This window comes from Leucopleurus acutus, assembly GCF_964270905.1.
Source record: "Leucopleurus acutus genome assembly, chromosome: 1".
Classification (NCBI taxonomy): domain Eukaryota; kingdom Metazoa; phylum Chordata; class Mammalia; order Artiodactyla; family Delphinidae; genus Leucopleurus; species Leucopleurus acutus.
Window position 1 is genome coordinate 32409564 of NC_139142.1, and position 25644 is coordinate 32435207.

General features: G+C 40.7%; 1 protein-coding gene across 2 annotated transcripts in view; it reads right to left on the minus strand.

Moving 5' to 3' along the window:
- Nucleotides 1-2952: 2952 nt before the first annotated feature.
- EXD2 (exonuclease 3'-5' domain containing 2) overlaps nt 2953-25644 on the minus strand; it is a 90798-nt gene continuing 68106 nt past the window's right edge. For both annotated transcript variants that reach the window (XM_082836417.1, XM_082836416.1), the window contains exons 3-9: nt 20390-20646; nt 15930-16056; nt 8173-8504; nt 7051-7157; nt 6665-6800; nt 5663-6019; nt 2953-3258 (exon numbers count right to left, since the gene is read on the minus strand). In XM_082836417.1, the coding sequence (XP_082692543.1) occupies nt 3042-3258; nt 5663-6019; nt 6665-6800; nt 7051-7157; nt 8173-8504; nt 15930-16056; nt 20390-20646 (1533 nt within the window). In that variant the 3' untranslated portion in view covers nt 2953-3041. The remainder of the gene's footprint in view (nt 3259-5662; nt 6020-6664; nt 6801-7050; nt 7158-8172; nt 8505-15929; nt 16057-20389; nt 20647-25644) is intronic.

Consider the following 25644-nt stretch of genomic DNA (forward strand, 5'->3'; position numbering starts at 1 on the left):
CCCTGAATATTGTGCCTTGTTCACTTAAGGATGGCAAATCACTGATTGCTTGTCAATCGGGAAAAAAAAAAAGTCTATAGCTTTTATTTTAAAATAAATTTTTTTATTTTTTATTTTTTTTTTACATTTTTATTTTAAAACAAACTATTTCCAAAAAACACTGCTGCAAGGGAGAATGAGGCAATAAAGGATGGGAGACAGAAGGGAAGCAGAGAAAAGACTCTGAGCCTGCAGTTGTAACGATCAGGCACATTCAGAGAGGCCTTTGCTGTGACACTGTCCACTCACCTCTACTCACAGGGGAGGAAGCCCAGCAAATGCACCGGGACGTGAGTTAAAGGGTCAAAGGGAAGCATTCCCTTCACAGAAACTCCTAGAAGGCGATATCAATTTGTACTCACTCCAGCAATGTGAGTCCCCCTCCTCGCAACCCAATTTCTAGGGTTCTAGCCTAAAAAAGTTAGCAAAGATATAGTCAAAGATTTATACACAAAAAAGTTCATCACAACATCATTGATATTAACAAAGGATCTGAAACAACCAAAATTTAACAGTGTGGGAATGGATAATAAAGCAAGGTAGAGTTACTGCAAATCTACTTTCCAAGATTTAAAGACACAAGAAATTACTTGTGATACCATGTTAAATGAGGAAAGAAAATTGTATACCAAGCTGTATATATGACTCTCAAGTTTGTTTAAACACCTTACATGCTATATGCATTTTTCAATACTGAAAGGAAATTCATAAACATACCAGCAGAGATTAGCTCTGGGCTACATGGAGGGAAGACGGATTTTCATTCTTTCTTTAGATTCGTCTCTAACAAGCATACACATTACTTTTGTATCAGAAAAAAATTTTATGTTAAAATATGCCCGCCCTAAAATAACTCACTAGAGATAGCAATTGTCAGTCTTAGAGAAAGGCGTCCAAGGCTGACTCAGAAAACAAAAAGATTCAAACCTACACAGTAACTGCTCTGAAAAGGATACGAAATCGAGGGTGCCACAGTCTAGATGTTTCCTCTACCGTGGCTGCTGGCTCTACATTACTAAGCTTTGCAGGGAGCTCTACTGGAGAAACCATTCCTCCTTCCGCAGCAACCACAGCGTCTTAAACGACCTCCTAACGTGGTCCTCACCTCTCTGTATGAGGATCACAGGGAAAGAGAAAGGAAGAGCCCTACTCTCTTGTTTCGGAGGAAGACGTTTTTCTTGTAAAGCTGTCAAAATGACTCAAAGTGAGATAGACACAATCTGAAACATAACTCATGAGTTATGTTTTTTTTAAAATTTATTTAATGAGTTATGTTTAAGACCCGTGTTATCAATGCCCCTTATTTCTCAAGAATGAATATAAAGCAAGATCTACGACGCCCCCTTGTGGCAAGCCTGTCTACGACAACCACTTATCCATCTCCACGGTTCTCCGCCCCGGGCTGTGGGCAGTAACAGCCCCTGAGGAACCTGCCCCCTAATAACCTTAGTGTGTTGAACATACGGTCCCCAAGGCAGCTGGTACTATTTGTCTTCAAGACTTTCTAGTTTAGATCCCAGAGACACCTATTCGAGGATGAGTGGGGATGAAAGGGCAGAGGAACAAACTGCAGGGTGTGCATGTGTTGTGGGCCGCTGTCGACAGGCCAAAGCTGTTGGCGGACGCACACGACGACACCTGCACACATATCATGGGCTGCCACACGGCAGGGACCTATAGCATGAAGATCTCCTTCCCCAAGAGTATTTGCCGATTTTATAAAATTATGAAGAAAAAGGTTTTACAATCAATGAACTTTGTGCTTAGTTGTTTCATTTACCAGTGTTAGAGCAACCATCACCAACTCGGGCACAATTCCGGAAGAACAGAGCTCTTGTTGAATTCTGGCCATAAAGCTCTTTTTTAAGCTTGTTAAGATCTTGTAAGGTAAGAAAGTTTTCCTAATACTTCATAAAAATACTAACCGCTAGTAAGTCGATTCCGTACTCCAAGTGGTGGCCTCACGTTTGGAAAGACGAAACACCACCGTTTTGAACATCGAAACGTATTAATTAGTCTTGGCGTCCCAGGCATGAAGGGAGATGGAGAAGTTCTCTCAACCTAACCAAATGACGCTGGGAGAGAATTAAGAGCTTAAAAGAGGTCAGTATTGCAAACCTGATGGAACACTGAAGGGACTAGATACTGATTCTGAGAAAAGATAACCTTCCTCTCAGAAAGGGATTAAGCTAAAAACCCTGCCGTTCTGGGCAGGAGGCTTGCAAGAAACAGCGAAACGGAAAGCTGAGCAAATTATCCAAGTTCTCTTGGGAGATGGTTCTTGTGCTTCTCTGTGCCCCACCCAGGCTGAAGGCCTCTTTCCAGAAGAGAATTCCCTCCAGCGTTAGGGTGAAAACATATGGCAGGAAGTTGCTGCTTTGGTCCTGAATGTGTAAACGGGAGCACTTTCGAGCATGTGAAATAAACCGAAGCAACCCAGATGGGCTGGATCCCAACCAGGTGAGTTACCGCAGAGCACTAGGCCAAAGAATTTCTAATTATGAGGCTGAACTGGGAATAGGAATCCGACCCCTTTTCGCCTCTCCAACCTCTAGAAGAACGTTTTTTCCCCTCCTAACCTGATGGGCTTGAAATACTTGACAGCTCCTGTTTGAGATGAACCAACATGCTGGACAGGGAGAAAAAGCATTAAAAACCTGAGTGTCTTGACAAGACACTTCAGGGAGAATCCTTCATTTGTCGCCTGCACAGGGAAAGCAGAAGAGGGAGAGTAAAATGAAGGCCAAGCCTCCCATTTGTCCAGAAAAATAAAATAAGAGGGTGGAGTAAAGAACGCTCACCCTGCCCAACTAAAACTCAAGACCATAAGCTCCCCCTGAAAACAACAGCCTTGCTCCACCAGAAGCATCCTGGGATCAGTACAGGTTAGTATTGTGAGTTGTGTCACCAGGCTTTGACAATGACATTAAAACAGGAAGAGGTGAAATTTTCACCCCTGGCTCCAGCTTCCCAGCTGTCCCAACGTGGAAGGGAAGCAGCCATCACGACAGCTTGATGAGAAGGTCCTCCCCGTATTTCCGGAGCAGCTTCTGGTGGTTGTGGTCCACCGACCACTGCTGGGGCAGGTGCTTGGGCTGCATGGAGTCCAGGAAGTGCTGCCGCCAGCGGCTCTCCAGCTGCATGAGGGAGCGCAGCCCGCCCTGGGTGTGGCGCTGAACCACCTTCAGCCCGTGCGGAATGTAGTTTTCATTGGAGATCCTGTCAGGACACAAAGTACATGGGTCTGAGGGAAACAAGCAGGACAGTAACACTGGCTCCGAATGCTGTGGGCCAAGATGCTTCGACAGGGGTTACGGAGAGGCTGCTGCATTCCTAAAGGGTTGGTCATTTTGATGCTTTTAAAACCATCCTCTTTCCCATATCTGCCTTTTTAAAAATAGTTTGGACATATAACACACAATCCAGCAGAAGGCATTTGGGGATTCTGATCTATACTTATGGGAAGGCCACTGCATAATGCGCAGCCCCCACCAGAGAGGCCCCGCTGTCTGGCTGATGATGGGTGAAGAATGTTGGTCCTTCATTGACTCCAGGGTTCCCCAGTTACTTCTTTTAAGTTACTCATTCTGAACCATACTCAGTCTTTATATTAGCTGTTCCATCAGCCCGCGTGTTCCAGGTTTTCAGCACAGTGTAACACCTGAATGTAAAATGAAGGTGGTAATATTTCTTCGGTGTCTTCCTTCTTATACAAAGAATGCCAAACCACATCCACAAGACGTGCTTCTGTTGCGATGAAATTCCACCGTGGTTGCTTGGTTGCACAGCTAGTGCTGTGTAATGAGAAGATGAATCCCTGCTTTCTTTCTAACTAAGATACCTTGTGGACAGTACTGTCAGCTCCTATGAATAAAGGAAGCTCCCTGCCCGGGGCTCAGTTCCTCTCCCTACAATCCATACCCTACTCTCAGTCCTCGCTAACTAGCAGTGTTCGTGCCCCCTGGGTATTTGCAGGGCATTTTCTTATTTAGCTCACAAGCATCCCACTAACTTGCCTAAACTTTCCCCAAACAGCTGTTCTTCTCGGTCCTAGATATCCAAGCCCAGCACCCTTCCATCCAAGTCAGCAAGACGAATTTGTTAGAAAGGTCTGTCACTGAAAGGGCAAGTTTAGCTGTTTTAGGAAATACATTTGGGAATTGGTTAAAGGAGCCAGTCTCATTAATTTGTAATATGACCTTGGTAAGTTACTTAACGTTAACCTCGGGGCATCTAATATAAAACTTGGAAAACAGTTTTAAGAATAAAATTTAAGAATAATTTTTTAAAGTTTTAAAAGATTTTAAAGATATAGGATATGTTAGCAGTTACCAGTAAGAAACTCCTACCTCATAGGGTTGTTATAAGAAATAATTAAGGCAATTTATATAAAGTTTATTAACTTGGTGGAATAGATTAGGATATCTATACAAAATTTGTTCAATAAACATTTTTTGCTATAATTAAGTTCGTGGGGGAAGGCTGTTTTGTTTTTATAACAAAACACTAAGGCAACCAGCATAACTACCAGGATTTGCGACCTTATCAGTTTAATTATTTCAACCCCTGTTACCATTGAAAGAAGTGGCAAGTTGGGAAGCAAAACTATAGCAGGTAGCCCAGAGTTTTTATCATCTGGGCCATGTGCCCATTTATTTCTCAGGACCAAAAAATGCTTCTCATTTAGGGACACTGAATTAAATGATATGAATTCAACTATGTACTGACGGGGAAAGAGAGAGAAAGCAAGCAAGGAAGGAAAAAGGTAAAAAGTAATTTAAATAGTAACAGCAATTCTGGCCAACATCCCATTCAGTAGGCCAACACCCCGGAGTACAGGTGAGACAAGAAACATGAATCCATTTGTCTCAATTCCCACAGACCTAGATAAGGGAAGAGAAGCAAATCCACACACACTGCACTTCACGGGCAACTCCAGAGACTGGAGGATATATATTTTTTAAATTTTATTTATTTATTTATTTATTTGTGGCTATGTTGCGTCTTCGTTTCTGTGCGAGGGCTTTCTCTAGTTGCGGCGAGCAGGGGTCACTCTTTATCGCGGTGCGCGGATCTCGCACTGCCGCGGCCTCTCCCGTTGCACAGGCTCCAGATGCGCAGGCTCAGTAGTTGTGGCTCACGGGCCTAGTTGCTCCGCGGCATGTGGGATCCTCCCAGACTGGGGCTCGAACCCGTGTCCCCTGCACTGGCAGGCAGATTCTCAACCACTGCGCCACCAGGGAAGCCCTGGAGGATATTTTTTGACTCTTATTTTCCTCTTATGAGCTGACCTGAGGATTTACTTCTGCAGAGAATGTATAAGGTACAACTCCAGTGTCCCTGAACTCTCCTGCTAAGCATGAAAATGGCTGGACATAAGTATATGACCTCGAAGGGTCAAGGATAGAAGGCAAGTCTCCTGTGGAAAGTAAATTAGCAAACAGATTGCTCTATCCCACCCGCATGGTATCTTAAGCCACAGAGACTCAATGGGGTAAGCACGAGGCTGCGCACTGCACCTGGACGACCACTGCTCCCTTCCTGGCAAGCATTCTCACTGAGTAGCCGGCTTAAGTCATTGGACTAGTCCTCAATGCCCTCTGAGCAGGACTGTAGATCGTACCTGGTCTCCAGGCTGGCAGCCTCCTGAAGCATCTCCTCCGTGACCGTGTCTGTGTGATAAAACTCTCTGAGCGCCTGCAGCAGCTCCTCCTTTCGGTGCGCAGGCAGACCCTCTGCGTTGAGCAGGGCCCTGGCCCCAGAACGCACCTGCCGGCGCTCAGGATCTTCCAGCAGGCGCAAGCCCTCCTCGGAGCCAGTGGGGGCCTGGAACTCCCTGGCCAGCTGCTGCTTCAAGTGGTTGTCATAGTAGTTGGAGACGGCGTGGCAGGAGGTGCAGAGCAGCAGCACATCGTGGGAGTTGTGGTCCTTCATCTCGATGGGAAAGTGCTTCCGGTACTCATGCGGAATCACGTTCTTCCTAAAGAGGCCAAACAGAAGGCAACGCTCATTAGCACACGACACAGAACATACACAGAGTCAGCAGGCAGGCAGGCAGGCTACTAGCGTTCTGATCTGGGCCTAAACACACCTGAGGAGCTTGGGTCCCACAGCCCAGCAGAGGTGACATTAAGGCCATACCACCTATTCCACTCTTGGCCCACCTACATACAGGCCTTGGGTTCTCCTCTCCTTGAAGTGAGTGCAGGCCACCGGCGGTCAGACTCCTCTGGCAGGCCAGGGGCAGGGAGAGGCTAATAACAACCTTTGGAAAGGCTGTGCTCCCAGAAGGAAAAGTATCAAGGGAGAATCATGAGGACACAGAGAGAAAGGCAGCTTCCTAAGGAAGGAAGGTCTCCGTTCCTTCATGAGCAAAGGGAATGACTCTCTTCATGGCAAACTGTTATCGAGAAGAGTGCTTCATTCCGGAAACTAAGAACTGGCTCAGGAGGGGCAGAAGCCACTACAGCAAGGCCAGGCAGAGTGCTGAAGCTCTTGAGGACACTGGGATGCCCCCTGGGGACAAGTCTCCCAGCCAAAGTAGGCAGACTGAGTCAAGCCCGCCAAGGGCTCTGCGTGTGGCTTGAAGGGCAATTTCCAACAGGGCAGCCCAGCCCACACTCACCGAATGTATGAGTCTTTCTTGCCACACACTACACACAGGTTTTCTTTAACCATCAAGTAGTAGTCTCCCGGGGATTCAGGTCTCCCTGCAGGTTCAAACTGTAGCTTGACCACAAAAGGCTCTTCACTCACCAGCTCTTAGAGGAAAGAAGCAGTGTTAGTGTATGACTGCCCACCTCTCCCACAAGGAAGAAGCACCACCTCAGTTGCTCTCTGCTGTATCCTGGCAGAGATCTCTATTTCTGGGTTCTGAACAGCCCCATCCCACGGGTCTCTAGGTCTCTCTGCCTTCTATCCATCCCATCCCTCTGCCTTATCTCATGCCCACTCCGGTCAGTGCCTGCATGCACCTAATTATAAGGCTAATATGACAGTTGAATCTCAAACCTCCAATGCCTTTGTCCAGGTACCACTGAGCTTTTCTTCGATCACAAGTGCAGAGGGGCTGTCCGTCAGGGGCGTGGAGAAAGCAGTTATCATAGAGGGGTGATTTTCTGTGGGGAAGGGAGAGAGAAATCTAAAACTGGGAGCTAACTATTGATCAAGGTACCAGTTGCCTTCCTATATTGAGTGACCCAAACTAGTCAACACTAGGGTCAAACATTACATTTTTTGAAAAAAAAAAAAAGAACATGGCAAGAAATCATGTTTATTCCTCCATCTGCACTGGGCTAGGAAAGAGAAATTAAAATGAATCAGTGTATACTATTAGTTTTTATATTCATAGGTTGGAACATTAGAGAGTGAGTTGGGTAGTGTTTACGTAGTTCTATCATGAAAGCACGCAGGAACAGAACACCAGGAAAACTTCCCTGTAGAGTAATCATTGGATTAACAAAGTAAATTAAAATGAAAGAACTTCAAGCTAAAGTAATGGGTGCCACGTGGATTTATTTCTGGCTCATCTGCAATAGTTGCTTCAATTTAATCACACAATTCCTAAAGGCACTTTACTATAGGGACCAAACTTCCACTCCAAAGTACTTATGAGTCATCCTTCTGCAGTAGAGGCATAAGGTGTACAGGAAAATTCCCATTGGCTAGAGAATTAACATCGGCTTAGGACTGGATGCCATTCCAAATAATCAAATGCCAAATGAACAAGAGGTCAGATGATGCACGTCTCCTGAAAAGCATGAGGCACTTCATTTTACCTTCACAGCTATCCCGAAGCAAGCAAGGAATAATAATTATGCCCTCACTTATAACTGGAAAAGTACAGGTCTAAGGTCACATCAAGGTCAGTGACAAAGCTAGGTTAAGCTCTCCTCCTTGTCACTCCAACTGCCCACAAACAAAAAAGCAGAAGAAGGGCAAAAGGAAAAAATACACAAATAAATCAAAGGAGAGCTCCGAATGTCCTTGAAGGAAAGGAAAAACAGAATTAATCCTCGGAGAGCCTCTGCCGCCTTACCGCACTAGCCTTCTCCCCAGAGCCAAGGTAAGGCATCATGCCTTTTGCTGGAAGCTGGGCCTTGGGCTCTACTAGATGTGGAACAACTCAGTTACCTGGCAGAATAGCCCACTCCGAGGGGCTTTCTTTTATGTTTTCTGGGGTCTCTCCCTTGGTGGTTGCCTGGCATCATTCCATCGGTCTTCGACTTCTTATTTCTTGGCTTCTGCTGAGATTCTGTTGCTTCCCCATTAACCTCCTCTCCCAATCTGCTAATTCCTTTGCTTCGGAATGGGATATCTACCACATCCTGACATTTCTCCAAGACTTTTCTCCAGCCAATGAAGTCACCATTTTCTTCTAGAGTTGAATTCCTAGAGAAAGGGTATCCAAGAAGATGGAGAAAGAGAGCCACTGAAATCTGGGCATCCCTGGCAGCATAAATTACCTGAAGAGAAAAGTCAGAGATCAGTGGAATCCGGAAGGCAAACCAGAGACAGCAACTTCAAAATCAATCGCCAAGACACAGACAACTTTTAGGTTCCAATTCAAGATGGACAGTAACCCAGGCACCATGTACTCCTTAAAACCTTTTAATTACAAAACAATTCAAATGATACAAAAACAAATCAAATAGTATAATGAATCCTCACGTTCTCTATGTTTTTAACTAACATAGCTAAAATAATGACCTACTCTATGTGCTCAAAATTCCTAATCTATATAAATCAGTGAAGTTTCTTTCTATCTGCTACCAAACCTGCTGGACAGATTTTTCTCAAGTTTGGGGTAGGGTAGTTACCACAGGTCTGACAACTTCACTTTGGAAACTGTCATCATCTAGAAAACTGAAACCAAGATTCATTAAGAGGCCTGTGTGACTATTGATCAGAAACAAACTGCTTTACATATTAATACAACGTGTAAAACAAGGAAAACAATTTCAAACATGGACCTCAAATCAAAAGTCACAAGGGCCCACTTCTGGAATTTATGTATTTATTAATAGTAAGTCATTCACCCAGGCAACTAGGCACAGGCAAGCTGGTCATAAATAAAAGTTGTCAAAACTATAATTAATAGCTCTTCCCAACAAAGCATGTGAGGACTTTAAAATTCCTTTAATTCACCTTTAATAATCAAGCCTGGTAAATAACACTATTAGTATGGATTTTTTTGGTGTGCTTTTAGAATAATAGAAAAAAAGAATAGAAAAATAAAGTTTGGGTAAAATTCTCCACCTAGACCCAACCATCTACATCTCTGTCAGCAAGTTGTCTCCCACAGGAAAAGAGGGTGCTTGAACGTGAAGAGTTCAGAATGATTTTTAACAAATTATTTCCAAATGATAAGGAATCCAAGGCACTTTTCAACAAATGGTGCTGGAACAACTGGATGTCCACATGCAAAAAGATAAAGTTGGACTCCTACTTCACACCACACACAAAAATTAACTCAAAATGGATTATGAACCTAAGTGTAAGAGCCAAAACATAAGACTCTTAGAAGAAAACATAGGAGGGACTTCCCTGGTGGCACAGTGGTTAAGAATCTGCCTGCCAATGCAGGAGACACGGGTTCGAGCCCTGGTCCGGGAAGATACTACATGCCGCGGAGGAACTAAGCAACTAACCGTACTGAGCCTGTGCTCTAGAGCCTGCAAGCCACAACTACTGAAGCCCGCACACCTACAGTCAATGCTCTGCACAAGAGAAGTCACCGCAATGAGAAGCCCGCACACCACAACGAACAGTAGACCCCGCTCGCCACAACTAGAAAAAGCCCACGCACAGCAACAAAGACCCAACACAGCCAAAAATAAATAAGTAAATAAATTTATTTTAAAAAAAAGAAAACAGAGGAGTACATGTTCATGACTTTGGGTTAGGCAATGATTTCTTAGCTATGACACCAGAAGAAAAAAGAAATAAAAGAAAAAATAGATAACTGGACCTCATCATAATTAAAAGCTTTCATGCTTTAAATGATCCCATCAAGTAAGTGAAAAGACAATCTGCAGAAAATGGGAGAAAATATTTATAAATTATATATCTGATAAGGGATTAGTATCTAGAATACATAAAGAATACACACACACACACACACACACACACACACACACACGTCTCTTAAAATTCAACAATTTAAAGACAAACAACACAATTAAAATGTGAGCAAAGGATCTGAACAGACATTTCTCCAAAGAAGATATATCAATAGCCAATAAACACATGAAAGATGCTCAGCATCATTGGTCACTAGGGAAATATAAATCAAAACCACAACGAAGTACCACTTCACACCTACTAGGACTGCTCTAATCAAAAAGATGAATAATAATAAATGTTGGTAAGGTTATGGAAAATTGGAACCTTCATATATTGCTGCTGGGATTATAAAATGGTATGGTTGCTTTGGAAAATGGTTGGGCAGTTCCTCAAAGAGTTAAACATAAAGTTACCATATGACTCAGCAATTCCATCCTAGGTATTTACCCAAGAGAACTGAAAATGTATGTCCACATAAAAACTTATACACAGATATTCATAGTGGCTTATTCATAACAGCTAAAAAAATGAAAGCAACCCAAATCTCTACCAATTGATAAACGAATAAACAAAATGTGGTCTATCCATACAATGAAGCATTATTTAGCAATAAAAAAGAAATGAAGTACCAATAGGTGCTACAACATGGATGAACCACAAAAACATGGTAAGTGAAGAAGCCAATCCAAAAAAACCACATACTGTATGATTCCATTTATATGAAATGTCCAGAACAGGCAAATTTATAGAGACAGAAAGTAGATTAGCGGTTGCCGAAGGCTAGGGTGTTGGGGAGGTGAGATGGGAAGTGACTGCTAATGGGTATGGGGTTTCTTTTGGGGTGATGAAAATGTTCTAAAACTAGATTGTGGTGATGGTTACACAACTCTGTAAATATACTAAAATCCATTGATTGTATACTTTTTTTTTTTTTGGCCACATTGCACGGCTTGCAGGATCTTAGTTCCCAACCAGGGATCGAACCCGGGCCCCCAGCAGTGGAAGGGCAGAGTCCTAACCACTGGACCGCCAAGGAAGTCCCTGACTTGTATACTTTAAATGGGTGCATTTTATTGTATGTAAATTATATTTCAATAAAACTATTAAAAGAAAGGAAGGAATGAACCTACCAAGGCACAAAGAAGTAACTTACTCAGGGTCGCAGCAAATCTGAAGTAGCTTTAGAAAAAACAAATCAGATAACTTGATTCCCAGAACTCTCTCACAGGATAATATTAATCCTAAGATACTAGCTATTGCTAACTCTTTCCATTAACAATGTTTTGGGGGATTTCCCTGTCTGTCTGGTTGTTAAGACTGTGCTTCCACTGCAGGGTGCGTGGGTTCCCCCTGGTCGGGAACTGGGATTGCTGCATGCCATGTGGTGCGGTCCAAAAAAAAAACCACAACACAATGCTTTAGAAGGATGAACAAACAAATGGTAACAAACTAAGCAAACAAGAGAAGGTTGAAACCTAGGCCTGTAGGGGGTAGTAAGCAAAAAATCCAAAAATCAAATTAATCTGAGCCACAAAGAATGGCAAAGTATAAAGAATGCGAGGCACCAGGTATCTATAAAAGCAATGATACAAGGTGAAAACAGGAGGATCAGGTGACAGTCTCTGTAAATAACACTTACAACCCCAGATCTCCTCTCTTATGGCATAGGGACAGGCAATTACTCCTTCCCTGACCCAAAAGAGTAAAAGTTTGTAGAACCAAAACTAAAATGGAGTCACTTATGTCAGAGACAAAATGGAGGTGGCCAATGCAGGCGCATTAAAGAAAATGAAACTTTATTTAACATAACTTGCAGGAATTTACAGCTCTCCTCAGAAATCAGCAGAGGATGTCAGTCAATCTCCAAACACTGAGTCTGTTCATGCCATCTTTAGACTTCCTTATTCCCCTGTCTCAGCTATCCTGATCCAAATAAGGAAGAAGACCACTAGGCAAACAATCAGCTGAAAAAGCCAAAAGTCTTCCACATTTACCCAAAGAAAACCCTTTAGTCTGTGAGCTACTCGAAACTCATTGCTCCCATGGCCTTGAGTTCCCAGCTTGCAGGTCAAAACTGTTGCAATAAACTCATATTTCTGCTTTGTTTTACTCGGTGTGCAGAGTTTGGGTTTTGACAAGTTTAAGTCATATAGTGGCTAAATCACAGAGGATCTGGACCTGGTAATACCAGGCATGGCAGAGGCTGGGGGCAAAGTGTCACCAGGAAAAAGGGGGATTATGGGAAAACCTACATATTAAATGATAAGACTACCATCACCTTCTTTCCCACTCAGCTACCAGAATATAGGCTGTGGGGCTGATACCTCTTGGGCAGAAGAGTAGGAGATTCATGTCTGGAGAAACTGAGTGGCCTGAGAGAAAAGACTTACAGTTACTGACATTTGACTTTAATTTATATTAACAGTTACTGATAATAAAACTCGCTAGTCAAAAATACCTGGCCAGGGGCTTCCCTGGTGGCGCAGTGGTTGAGAGTCTGCCTGCCGATGCAGGGGACACAGGTTCGTGCCCCGGTCCGGGAAGATCCCACATGCCGCGGAGCGGCTGGGCCCGTGAGCCATGGCCGCTGAGCCTGCGCGTCCAGAGCCTGTGCTCCACAATGGGAGAGGCCACAACAGTGAGAGGCCCGCGTACCGCAAAAAAAAAAATACCTGGCCATATGCTCTGTGCTCTCATTCTTTTTTTTTTTTTTTTTTTTTACCGGTACGCGGGCCTGTCACTGCTGTGGCCTCTTCCGTTTCGGAGCACAGGCTCCGGACGCGCAGGCTCAGCAGCCATGGCTCATGGGCCCAGCCGCTCCGCGGCATGTGGGATCCTTCCGGACTGGGGCACGAACCCGTGTCCCCTGCATCGGCAGGCGGACTCCCAACCACTGCGCCACCAGGGAAGCCCTCATTCCATTTTTTTAAATGTCAAATTTAAATATTATTTTCTGTATTTTACAAAATCTAATTAAGCATTATGTTTATAATTAGAAAAACAAGAATTTTTAAATGAAGAATGAATAAGAGTCTTTGGAAATTCTCACAATAATATGGATCACAAATTTGGTTTCAAATTTGGTAGCAATTAACTTTTTCTTCCCAATGTTTTATTTGAAAGATTTCAAACCTAAGGAAAAGTTAAAAGAATGATAATTGACATTCACAATTGTCAACATTTGCTTTATCTCTTTATAATACAATACATAGACCACACAAATACTTTTTTTGGTGGGGGGTGCTGAACACTTTTCAAAATTAAGTTGCAGCTATTATGATATTTACTTCATCCCTAAATACTTTAGTGTGTATCTTCTAAGAACAAGGACACTCTCCTACATAATCACAACACCATTATCACACCCAAGAACTTTAACAGTTGTATTCTAATGTCTCCAACAGTCCCAAAGATGTCTTTTACAGATGTTGCAGGATTCAGAAATTTCAGAATTTTATTTAGAATTTTTAGAATTATTTACAGAATTATGCAACCTTTATCACAGTCAATTTTAGAACATTTTCAGCAGCCCAGTAAGAAAACTTATATCCTTTACCAGTCATCCCCCACTTCTTCCAGTCTTAGGCAGCCACTAATTTATTTTTTGTCTCTATAGATTTGCCTGTTCTGAATATTTCATATAAATGGAATCATACAATATGTGATCTTTTGTGACTAGCTTCTTTCACTTAGCGCAATGTTTTCAAGACTCATCCATGTTGTAGCTTTTTATTGCTGAATAATATTCCATTGTATGGCTATGCCATATTTTATTTACTCATTCATTAACTGATAGATTCAACTGGCGCTTTAATGTCTCCTTTGTAAACAAAAATGGACAGCTAAGGATCTAAACATTTTAGAAAAATCTTTAACGTGGAAGACAAAGACCAAATCAAACATTTAAATTAGAAATTCAGAGTAAAAAGAGGCAATACATGAAAGAGAAGAAAACTTCAGAAATCTTCAATACTCTAAGATAACAGAAGCTATGATATCCATTAAACAAAAATGCAAAGTTATTTTAAAAGTGAATATTGAGAAAAGACCAGGAGCTCTTATGACTTAATATGATAGGAAATTAAAAGTTGATTGGAATACTGAAAGATAAACTTGAGGACATTTCCCAGAAGGTAAAAAAAAAATAGAGAGATGGAAAATCAAAGAGAAAATATTTTACTAAGAAAATTAGAGGATCAATTCAAGGGATTCAATATAGAATCTAGAAACAAAAAAGAGGGAAATTTTCCAAGAAATAGTATGAGAATAATTCCCTGAACTGAAAGACATGAGCTTACAGACCGAAAGGGTCCACTGAATTGTAAAACTATAATGAAAAATGGCCCACACTATCATCATGAATTTTAAAAACTAAGAATAAAGAGGTTTTCCAGAAAGAAAAACAAGTCACATACTCAACATCAACACTGGAAGCTACAAGGAGCATTGCCTTCAAAGTTCTGAAGGAAAATGATTTCCACCCTAAAATGCTATCCCTCAGCTGAACTATCAGTTAATAGAGAGGGAAACTAATATCTTTTCAGACATGCATGGTGTCATAAATTAACTCCCCATGCTCCTTTCCTCAAGAAGCTATTTTGAATGTACTCCACCAAGATAAGAAAGTAAAAAGACATGATATTTTTAAAACAGAGGATCTACTATAGAAGAGAGGTGAAGGGAATTCCCAGGTTGACGGTAAATGCAAATTTCAGGATGAGAGTTGGGCAGCAGGGCTGGAGTGCAACCAGTCCTGAAAGGAGCAGGATGACAGAGCTCTAGCTCCAAGGGAAAATGAAATGAGTAAGTTACCTGACTGTGTCTGAAGCAGCAGAAAGGAGATCGCTACATAGTTCTGTTAGAGTCTGGGGATGAAACAGTTAACAGGTATATAGAAAACTAAGCAAACAAAAATATAAATTACTACTCCTGGGAAAACAAAAAGTTGTACAAGGAAAAAACATTTACTTTAGTCAGTTTGCTATGTGGAGCAGCTATAAATAATATCAATATAAGTAGATATTAACCTGATAAAAATGATGATTTACCTCTATTGGGAGCATGGGGAAGGGAATAAGTATCTGTCTGGGGATACAGGAATTGCAAGAGTACTATACTAAATCATGTCTTCCACAGCAAGAAGTCAAAAGATAATATGTAAAATAAGGAAGAGTACTATATGCATGTAATTTTAAAAGATAATGGTAATTACCAGAAAGAAATGAAATCAGTTGCCTCTGAAAAGAAGGAAGAGTAATTAGGAATGGGGGAGGAAGGCAGGGAACTACTGGCTGTTTCTTTTTTTTTTTTTTCTGCGGTACGCGGGCCTCTCACTATTGTGGCCCCTCCCGTTGCGGAGCACAGGCTCCGGACGCGCAGGCTCAGCGGCCATGGCTCACGGGCCCAGTCGCTCCGCGGCATGTGGGATTTTCCAGGACCGGGGCATGAACCCGCGTCCCCTGCATCGGCAGGCGGACTCTCAACCACTGCGCCACCAGGGAAGCCCAGCTGGCTGTTTCTTATAATAAGTCTTATAACACTTTGGTTTTTTAAGTTATGCATTTGTATTCATGACAAAAAAAATTACAGTTTCTGAAATGCCTGGCATATAGTAAATGCTCCAAAAAAATAGAAAGGGGACTCTTACCCTTTTATTTAAGTAGCATCTACATTATTATAGAGCATTTTTCTTGGGTATCATCAATGAGGCTATTTTAAGGCATTTCTTCCCAACACATATCATCTTTGAGGATTAGAATTTTTTAAATAATTATATTTCACAAGCAGTGACTCTTCCACTCTTCAACTACTCTGATAAGAAGTACCTGGTCTTCAGTAAGATTCTCAGCATCCCAGTTGCTGCAACGAAGCAGAAGGGACTTGTCAAGGGGAAAGTTCAAAACAGTCTCAGCGAGTGATTTCAGGCTAAGCCCATTAGAGAGCAAATTGTTTCTACAAGAAATAAATAAAATCATGTGTCAAAAATGGGAAAGGACAAGAACAGGCAAATCAAAAAAGGTATACAAATGGCCAATAAACAAATGACACATAATTTCACTACATCAAACCAAATAAAAAGTATATACAATTTTAAAATCTATCAGATTACAAAGATTTTTTAAAAATAACTATATCTAGTATTGGTGGAACATGAAGAATCACCATCTAATCTAAAATTTGTGCACTGAACATTTGTATAACCTTTATGAAAAACAGTTTGTCAGTAAATAGCTATCAAAATTTTGAACATGAAAATTCTGTGATTCAATAATTCCACTTCTAGTAATTGATCCTAAGACAAATATACATAAAACAATCTTCATTACAGCACTGTTTATAGTAGCAAAGAACTGGAAACAACCTAACATCCTCAATAGAAGACTGGTTAAATACCCATGCAATTAAATTCCACGTCGCTATTAAAAATAAGGATGTAGATCTATATTGATGTGAAAAAATGTCCATGATGTATTAGTTAAGTAACAAGAGATTATGAAAGAAAACATCATATGAACTCTTTATATTAATATATATATATACACTACACAATAAATGTGTGTATGTGATTCTAGGTATGTAAGAGAGAGGAAGCATAAAGAGTTAACTAGAAGGATATTAATCAAACGTTAGTGATGTTATCTCTGGGTGTGGGGTTTGGGGTAATCATAAATCTTTATATTTTTTATATATATATATATATATTTTTTTTTTTTTTGGCTGTGTTGGGTCTTCGTTGCTGCGCGCAGGCTTTCTCTAGTTGCAGCAAGTGGGGGCTACTCTTCGTTGTGGTGCGCAGGCTTCTCATTGCAGTGGTTTCTCTTATTGCGGAGCATGGGCTCTAGGCGTGCAGGCTCACCAGTTGTGGCACATGGGCTCAATAGTTGTGGCTCACCGGCTTTAGAGCGCAGGCTCAGTAGTTGTGGCGCACGGGCTTAGTTGTTAGTTTCATGTGGGATCTTCCTGGACCAGGGCTCGAACCCATGTCCCCTGCATTGGCAGGAGGGTTCTTAACCACTACACCACCAGGGAAGTCCTACATTTTTTATATTTGAATTGGCTAGTGTTTGTGTATTACTTTTCAAATTTGAAAAATATGATAAGGCTACTTTCATTGAGGGCGTGAAGGTACAATAAAATCAAATAATCTTCTGCTCTTCAAACACTTTCTGATTCAAATAGCAGAGTGGTGAAAAAAATTAATTTACCCAAGGATTGGAGAGTCCAAACAAGGGCTAATGTAAAATTAAGAACACACCAGTCTACAAAAGTGGAGCTGACTTGCTGGTTACCAAGTGAGAGACGAGAGGTTTTAGAGGAGGAAGCTTGGAGGTGGAGGTTCACATCAGTGTTACTGTTACAACATGCACAATTCCCTCAGGTACTGTGGAAAATGAAATCATTATAATGATGAAGAAAAGGAAGTCCTTCGTTACAAAAACAAGCAGTAACTTGATGGATTTCATCACCCCCAAAAGGCAGCACTGACTAAAAAGTTAAAAAAAAAGGTCCAGACACACTTAGGTAAAATATGTAAGGTTCAATTAATGGAAATTAAGAATTTGGGGGAGACAAACTTCTTTCCTTTTATTTTAAATTTTTAAAATCTTTTTATGCTTTCCTTTATATTAGTAATTACAATAGCAATGAATGTTTATTGTTAAAAATTCAGACAACAGAGAAGAGTAATGGGTGAAAAGTGAAAGCCCTCCACCCCCACTTCCACTCCTCAGGAAGAATGACCCTTATGAGTATATTGTGGCCCCTCCAGACCTTTTTTACAGACAAACAAAAAAACAGATGGCTAGACGGAGGAGCAGATATAGTTTCTTGGTATTTGTTTTGTTTTTTATTCTGCAACTTGCTCTATCACTTAATTTATCAGGGACCTCCTTCCCTGACAGTAAGCACAAATGTGCTTATTACATCCTTTCTAACAGCTGTGCAATTTATCAAGCCTGGGTATTCCAAAATCCTTGAAATCATTACCTTCATTGAAAGACAGCACTTAGTTTTTCGTTACTTAATTCCATTTAGGTCATTAGTCTTTTATTTATTTATTTATTTTTGGCTGCACTGGGTGTTCATTGCTGTGCACGCGCTTTCTCTAGTTGTGGGGAGTGGGGGTTACTCTTCGTTGCAGTGTGCGGGCTTCTCATTGCAGTGGCTTCTCCTGTTGCGGAGCACGGACTCTAGGCGCGTGGGCTTCAGTAGTTGTGGCGCATGGACTCAGTTGTTCCGCGGCATGTGGGATCTTCCCGGACCAGGGCTTGAACCCGTGTCCCCTGCATTGGCAGGAGGATTCTTGACCACTGTGCCACCAGGGAAGCCCCATTAGTCTTTTTTTAAACGTCCTATTTGGGAAGGTTTCACATTTTTCGAGGATGGATTAAAAACAAGATGCCACCTTAGCTACTTCAAAGTTTCACTAGGAAAGGTTCCAAAATCATATACAATAATCTCAATAATAAACTATCTTCTGTTAACATATGATAAAAATATAGAGAGTATGAAGAAAAGAGGACAGCATTACCAAGAAAATCTGTGCTCCTCTCCAAAGTCAAATGAAAGTAACTACTTACAGCAAACACCAGAAGCAGCCTATGGCTAAAAGCTGAGTATAATTCTTGCACTATAATGTCAAATTTCTTCTACTATATGTCAAAAAATTTTACTTTTAAAGTATTCAATAATAAAATAAGAATGTTTAAAATTTTAATAAGATTTCATTAAAAATGAAGAAGCCTGATAAATGCTTCATTCTTATTTCTAGAGAAGTTCATGGTCATATTCAGCTTTGGCCAAATTTTGTATTTTGACACTTGGCCATTCTGCATTTAGCCAGATAAGTAAGGGCACTTCTAATTTCTATATACTCACAGAGAGGACTGTAAATGGATAGAAAGAGATCTGGAAGGACAAACCAATCAGATCATGGTGGTGCTACAGGTGGTGGTGATGACGATGATGATGATGGACAGTAATAGTTGAAATTTACACAGCACTCTCTATATGTCAAACACCATTTCTAAGTTCTTTACATAGTTTAACTCATTTAATCCTCACACCGATCCTATGGGATGGGAACATTATTATTTCTACTTTTCAGATGAGGGAACTGAGGAACAGTGAGGCTTAGTAACTTGCCAAAGGTCACGTAGCTGGTAAGAGGAAGACTGGGACTCCCACCCACACAGCCTGCTCTGGAGTCAACCCCTGGCCACTATACACATGGCCTCTAATAGCAGAGCAACAGCAGGCAGCTCTAGGGAGGCAGCACCAAAGGAAGGAGGGCCTGACGAAAGGCGGCTTTAGCTGCTATACTCCAAATACTTTTACAGAGCTAAAAGAATTTTACAGTAAATATTTCAATGTATTATTTGGAAAAAAATGGATACTTCATTTATAAGAGTTTTTTTTTTATAAGAGTTTCATTTACACAAGCCAAACTACTAAACTAAACTAAAATTTCATTTACTACCAAAAAATTATGATAAGCATAGATTTTAATCAGGCCTTCTCTTAGTTTATCAAATTCTCCAACCCTTCAATTATCAGTGGCAGGGAGAAAGGCAGGGAGAGAGGCTGTTTCAGTCCACACTATTAAAATGAGGACCTGCATATATACATGAGAAGGTAACTGCAGCTTCCTTAAACAGGGTAGAATTTCCATAGGAATAGAATTCCAAAGGAAAGGAAAATCTCTTCCTCTCTGTAAAGCATTAGGCCTACCATCATTCTGGGCCGAAAGCAGGGTCTGCACATTCAAATGTTGATCAGGATGAGCTGGGTGTGACAGCTGGGAGGGGTGGGGATTCTGGCAAATTGAACAAAGCATGCTCATCTAAGAGGATGCTTCCAGCCAGCTGCTGCCGTCTAGAACTACTGACCTAGTGTAGTCAAATCACCTAATTTTTCAAGAGAAGCCAGGAATACAGGTTTTTACATTAAATCTTCTGAATTTAAACTAAAATCTCCCCAAAATATCATGCAGGACAAAAACAAAAACAAAAAATCTGCAACTCTAATTTGCCCAAGGAGCCCATCAGTTTACAGCCTGTAGCTTATAGAGACACCTTATTAATGTTTCATCTAAAAAGACCAAGTCTAGGTAACTAAAGTTTTCCCAGAAGTTGGAATATTTCCTCACAAATTCAATATGCATCTCAGAAGCCTCTAAGCTTCTAAAGAATTTTAGAGGCTTCATTACTGAGTCTCAGTAATCTACAACCCTTGCTAAAATATTTGCCCCCAGCTACAGGAGTTCCAGTCTTCATACAAACCATACCTCTGCCTCATGGCTAGGTATCTGAGGTCCAGGCACCCCTTAACGACGAGGCCATAATCTTGCAGAAGCTTGCTGGCATCTTCTGAACATCCTACTCCAACTTTTAAAATCGTGCCATCTGCCAAAACGTCCAGTAACGTTTTCGGTAGTGCCCTTCCTCCACAGATCAGCTTGGGCAAGCGAACCAAGGCACAGAAGCCACTTGGACAGGCCATTTGAAGGAGTGACAGAGGACTGGCTTTGCCTTCCGAATTCACCTGTAACAGAGGAAAACAGGGCCACAGTTCACACCGCAGCATAGGACCAAGTACAACATGAAAGTCTGGCAAAAAAGTCTAAGAGGTACAGTCTTAATTTCCCAGAGGGAACAACTGACCAGAGTTTGCCTCAAACCTAAGGATGAGCCTTTGCTAACGAATGCAATGGACTCTAAGAAGCAGCGGCCTAAACAGAGGTTACCGGGGGCCCAAACATGAGCCTGAAATGAGCAGGCCATATAAATAGTGACCAGCTGACACAGAGCAGTGCTGGGACACACATTAGCAGAGTCATGTGAGACACACTGGTTTTAAAAAGCTAAGGAAATAAAAGGCTAAGGAGCAGAGCGCCAAACGATGATGTACTCTTTTCATTTTCTAGACTCTTTAACATACATGTTAGTAACTTGACTCATTTACTTGTCATCACTGCCTCAAGATCCGACTTTTAAAAAGAGGTAGGAAATACAGTACCATCAGTAAGTGGTACCTGCCAATATAATAAATCGTAGTAGCACAGAGTGCTTTCTCAGCATTTTATGGTCACAAATGCTGTTCATAAAAAAAATGTATATTGAGCATAAGCTAGGATTCTGATATCTAAAGAAATGAAAATAACTTTATATTTTAACTGATCTACTTTTAATCTTTTTGATGTAATAGATAAATTGGAGAAAGTGCTTAAAGCTAAGGAAATTATTCCCAGAAAAATTTACATTAATTAAAGGTTCCCTAAAGCTATCCACGGAACCCAGGTTAAGCATCCAATAAATTCCAATCCTTCTTATTTTCCAGGAGAGGAAATTTAAGGGCTACAGATGAAACAGTTTGACTAAACATGCAGAGATAATGGCAAAGTCAGAAGTGGAACCCAAATTTCCCAATCTGTGCAACAGAGAACAAACAGTCAAGATCAAGATCACGAAGAGCTGCTGTTAAAAACAAAATTGGGAGGGACTTCCTCCTCGACTTCTACTTCAGTGCTAAGTAAAACCACGGTTTAACTCAGAAAAGCTTTAGGATTCCCCTTCTCAGGCATTGTTTTATCATATCCTCAAATGGAAACATGCCAGTTTGATTTCCAAAGTGTCTATTTCTTGGAAGATCAACAAGACCCAGAAGAAACTTGACTACTGGTTCCTATTCTATAACAATTCATCTGGATGTGGCCAAATCACTTTTTTTTTTTTTTTTAAAGCATAATTCCCTCCCTCTATAATACTGGCTCTCTCCAAGAAAAAGCAGAAAATCTCTACTTCTAATATTTAGCACTGCTAATATGACATAATACTCACTGCTAATTCCTAAGGCCAGATCTTTGAAAATCTTTTCAGTCAAGTTCCGTTGTCTAAAATACATTAAATAAATAGCTAGCTAGCTAGATAAGTTGTCCTTTTAATACTGTTTCTGGATTGTGCTTAAGATTCACTGTATTATAATTAAGGTTTTTCCACTAGAAGTCCAAATGTTTATGATTCCAATAGGTACCCAATTTATACTGAATGTATGATTGGAAGAATATTGCTTCTAGCAGACTCAATTTGGCTTAAAGAATAAGGTATCTAGTCTTTTTGCGGGGGGGGGGGCTGTGTCAGGTCTTAGTAGCAGAACATGGGATCTTCATTGCGGCATGCGGGATCTTTAGTTGCGGCATGCGGACTTCTTAGTTGCGGCATGCAGACTCTTAGTTGTGGCATGAAAACTCTTAGCTGTGGCATGCAAACTCTTAGCTGTGGCATGCATGCAGGATCTAGTTCTCCCACCAGGGATTGAACCCGGGCTCCCTGCATTGGGAGCATAGAGTCTTACCCACTGGACCACCAGGGAAGTCCCAAGAATAAGGTATCTAGTCTTAATTTCTTATATTTCCCCCTTTTGCCAACATCTTTTGCCTTGACATCACTTACCACCCATGGAAAATAATGAAACCCTTGGCTTACCAACATTGTATTTAATAGGAAAAAAAAACCACATTTTAATTTCGTTAGCATTATGTAATCCAGGGGTCACTGGGTTTTTTGTTTGGTTTTTGATTAGTCGACTCATAAGAAATGTTTGGGACATACACAATACATGTACATATGCATTTATAAATCATATAAATGTAGTACTATACTAACGTGTTAAGACATTATGAAATACACACGAAAGTAAAAATTTGAAATGAATGATTTCAGTGATTCACTCACAGAGGACTGGTTTAGGGATCCTCCTTCCTGAGGGCCAGTGAACATCCATTTTAGCTTCAGGGATCTTACAAATCCAGAGCAAATAAAACATTATGGAAAAGTCCGTGATTCTTTAAATGACCCCACAATGGCAGCAGGGAGCAAAAAATAATCTGAGACCATATTCTGGGCTGGACCAAGGTTAACTATCTGTGGAGTTTATGTGTCAGTTAAACTAGACCATGGCTTTGAGACAGGAATGAGCTTGTCCTGTTCAAGTGACAGAATGAAGGCTCAATGAGGCTGGAAAGTAGTAAGAGGAAGAGAAAAGGAGACAAAATCAGAGATGCTGAGAGAGGCAAGAGCATGTGAGTCCTTAAGAACACATAAGTAATTAAGACATCTTGGTGTTATAAGAAGCAATGGAGGCTTTTCAAGCAGGGGACTGAGACGATCAGATTAGCATTTTTAAAAGATCACTTTGCTTACTCTATGGAGAAGGGATCATAGGTATATGAGTCCAAGTAGGGAGGCCAGTCAGGAGGCTACTACAAAGGTCCAAATAAGAGACTCTTGAGGGTTGGACTAGGAAGGAAGTAGAGGAGATGTAGAGAAGTATATGGATGCAAAATCTATTTTGGAAATAACAAGGGTAATACTTCCTAAATGGAAATGAAGGGTTAATAGTAAGGAAAAAGGAGGGGACTTCAAGCAAGCCTGAAGCCTGGGCCTGCAGAAGGATGCTCTTGGGAAAATGACCTTCACTTCATTCAGTCTTTTTTACACCAATTACTTTGCACCTGTTAAGCAAGGCAGTCTATAGCCAGAGACTCCAGAAAAAATCAGGCAGGAGTCAGGGGCCAGAAATCTATTTAACATCTCCCTCTCCCCAGAAGAAAGGCAATAATAGCTTCTAAAACATGGCAGAATCCTCATTTTATACAGGTGATTTATCCATACTTACACATCACCATGGGTAACTCGGGGGAATCTGGAAACACATACCTCTATCTGGTAGAATGCTGTGTTATTTCCTGCTTTCTATAACCACTTCTTTGAATTTCCACATATTTTGCCATTAAAGAAACTTAACATATTATAACTGCCTTTTTGTGTCTGACTTTCAATCATATCACTTCTGTTAGACAAACCTTAGCAGGGAGGATGTCTCTCTTGATTTTAATCTTAAAGGTGGAGAAGACTAGGGATAATACAGGTTTGGGAAGAAAAATAGAGAGGTCTGTTAGGAACATGTTAAGTCTGCGATGACTATTAGACATTCAAGGGAGATGTCAAGTAGACGGGTGGATGTAAAGGGCTGGAGTTCTAATTTTGAGAGTCTTCAGCCTATCAACGATATTTAAAGCTACAAAATTAGATGAGGTCACTTAGAAAAAGAATATAGATCAGAGGACATAAATTAGTAGTCCTTGGACCTGTCTGCTGACCCACAGATGTTTAATATTATATATTTCTTTGATCTCCACATTTTAAAAACTTATGCCAGAACTTTTATATTGCAGTGGAGTCCACATTTTTAAAAAATCTATATATCGAGTTTCTTTTTAAAGAACTGGACAATCTGGCAACACTTGGCTTGAACTGTATAGCAGCTTCCTCATTTATATAAGGCATGAATTCTCTAATTCACCATAATGTCTTCTCAACACTGAAGCCAACTGTCATTTCCCATTTATCATTGTATTTGTAAAGCACTGTTTTTCCAGCAAATAAATATTTCTCAGGATCCATGTCTCTATAAAACTAGGAAAATGGAAGATAGATCACAGAGGTCTTGTGTTTAAAGAAAAAAGGGAGGGAGCATACTTCTTTATGAAATTGAAGAATACTCCTATGCATTCAAAAATGCAAACAATCACTCTACATTGCCCATTTACATTTCCTGTCTGGACCTTGTAGGCATCTGAGTTTGCAGTCCCTGGGGGGATACAGAAGAGACCAAGCCTAAGTCAACTCAATATTTGGATGTGAGGTAGAAGGGGGATCAGAAAAGGAAAAAGAAGGAAGAACAGTAAGACAGAAGATAGGAGAGTATGATGGCATGAAAGCCAAAGAGAATGTCTCGTGCAGGAATTATGCAGATGCTTTTGAGAGCTAGAATAACATGAGTCCAAATAAGTGTCCACTGGACTGGAAAACAAGAAAGCCATCAACTTCATCCGTTTCAGTGGAGTAGTACGGTAGGATGTCAGATTAGAGTAGGTCGAAGAATAAATGGAGAATAGCAAATTATACCCAAACAAGTAGATGAAAAGAAATAATAAAGAGCAGAAATCAGTGTAATGGAACAAACATACAATAAAGATCAACAAAGCCAGAAGTTGGTTCTCTGAAAAGAATAATAACACTGATAAACCCATGGAAGGAGTAATCAAGAAAAAAAAAGAGAAGCAAATAAGCATTGTCAAAAATGTCCTTACATTAAAAAAAAAAAATGTCCTTACATATCCATCAGATAGGAAAAAAAAAATGTCACTGGATATTATAAACAAGTATACACCTGTAATTTAAAATTTTGAAAGAAGACACATTTAGATGAAAAATAAAATTTATCAAAACAGACATGAAGAAATAGAAAATATGAATAGCCCCAAAACTATTTAAAAAATTGTATTCATAATTCAAAAACTTCCCTCAAAAGAAAACTCCAGATGGCTTCACCAGTAGGTTCTAATCAAACATTTAAGGAAAAAAGAATGACAATCTTACACAAACTCTTCCAGAAAACACAAAACCAAGGAACAGCCCTAACTTGTATGAGGCCAGCATAACATTTTTATCAAAATCTGACAAGGTCATTTCTAGAAAG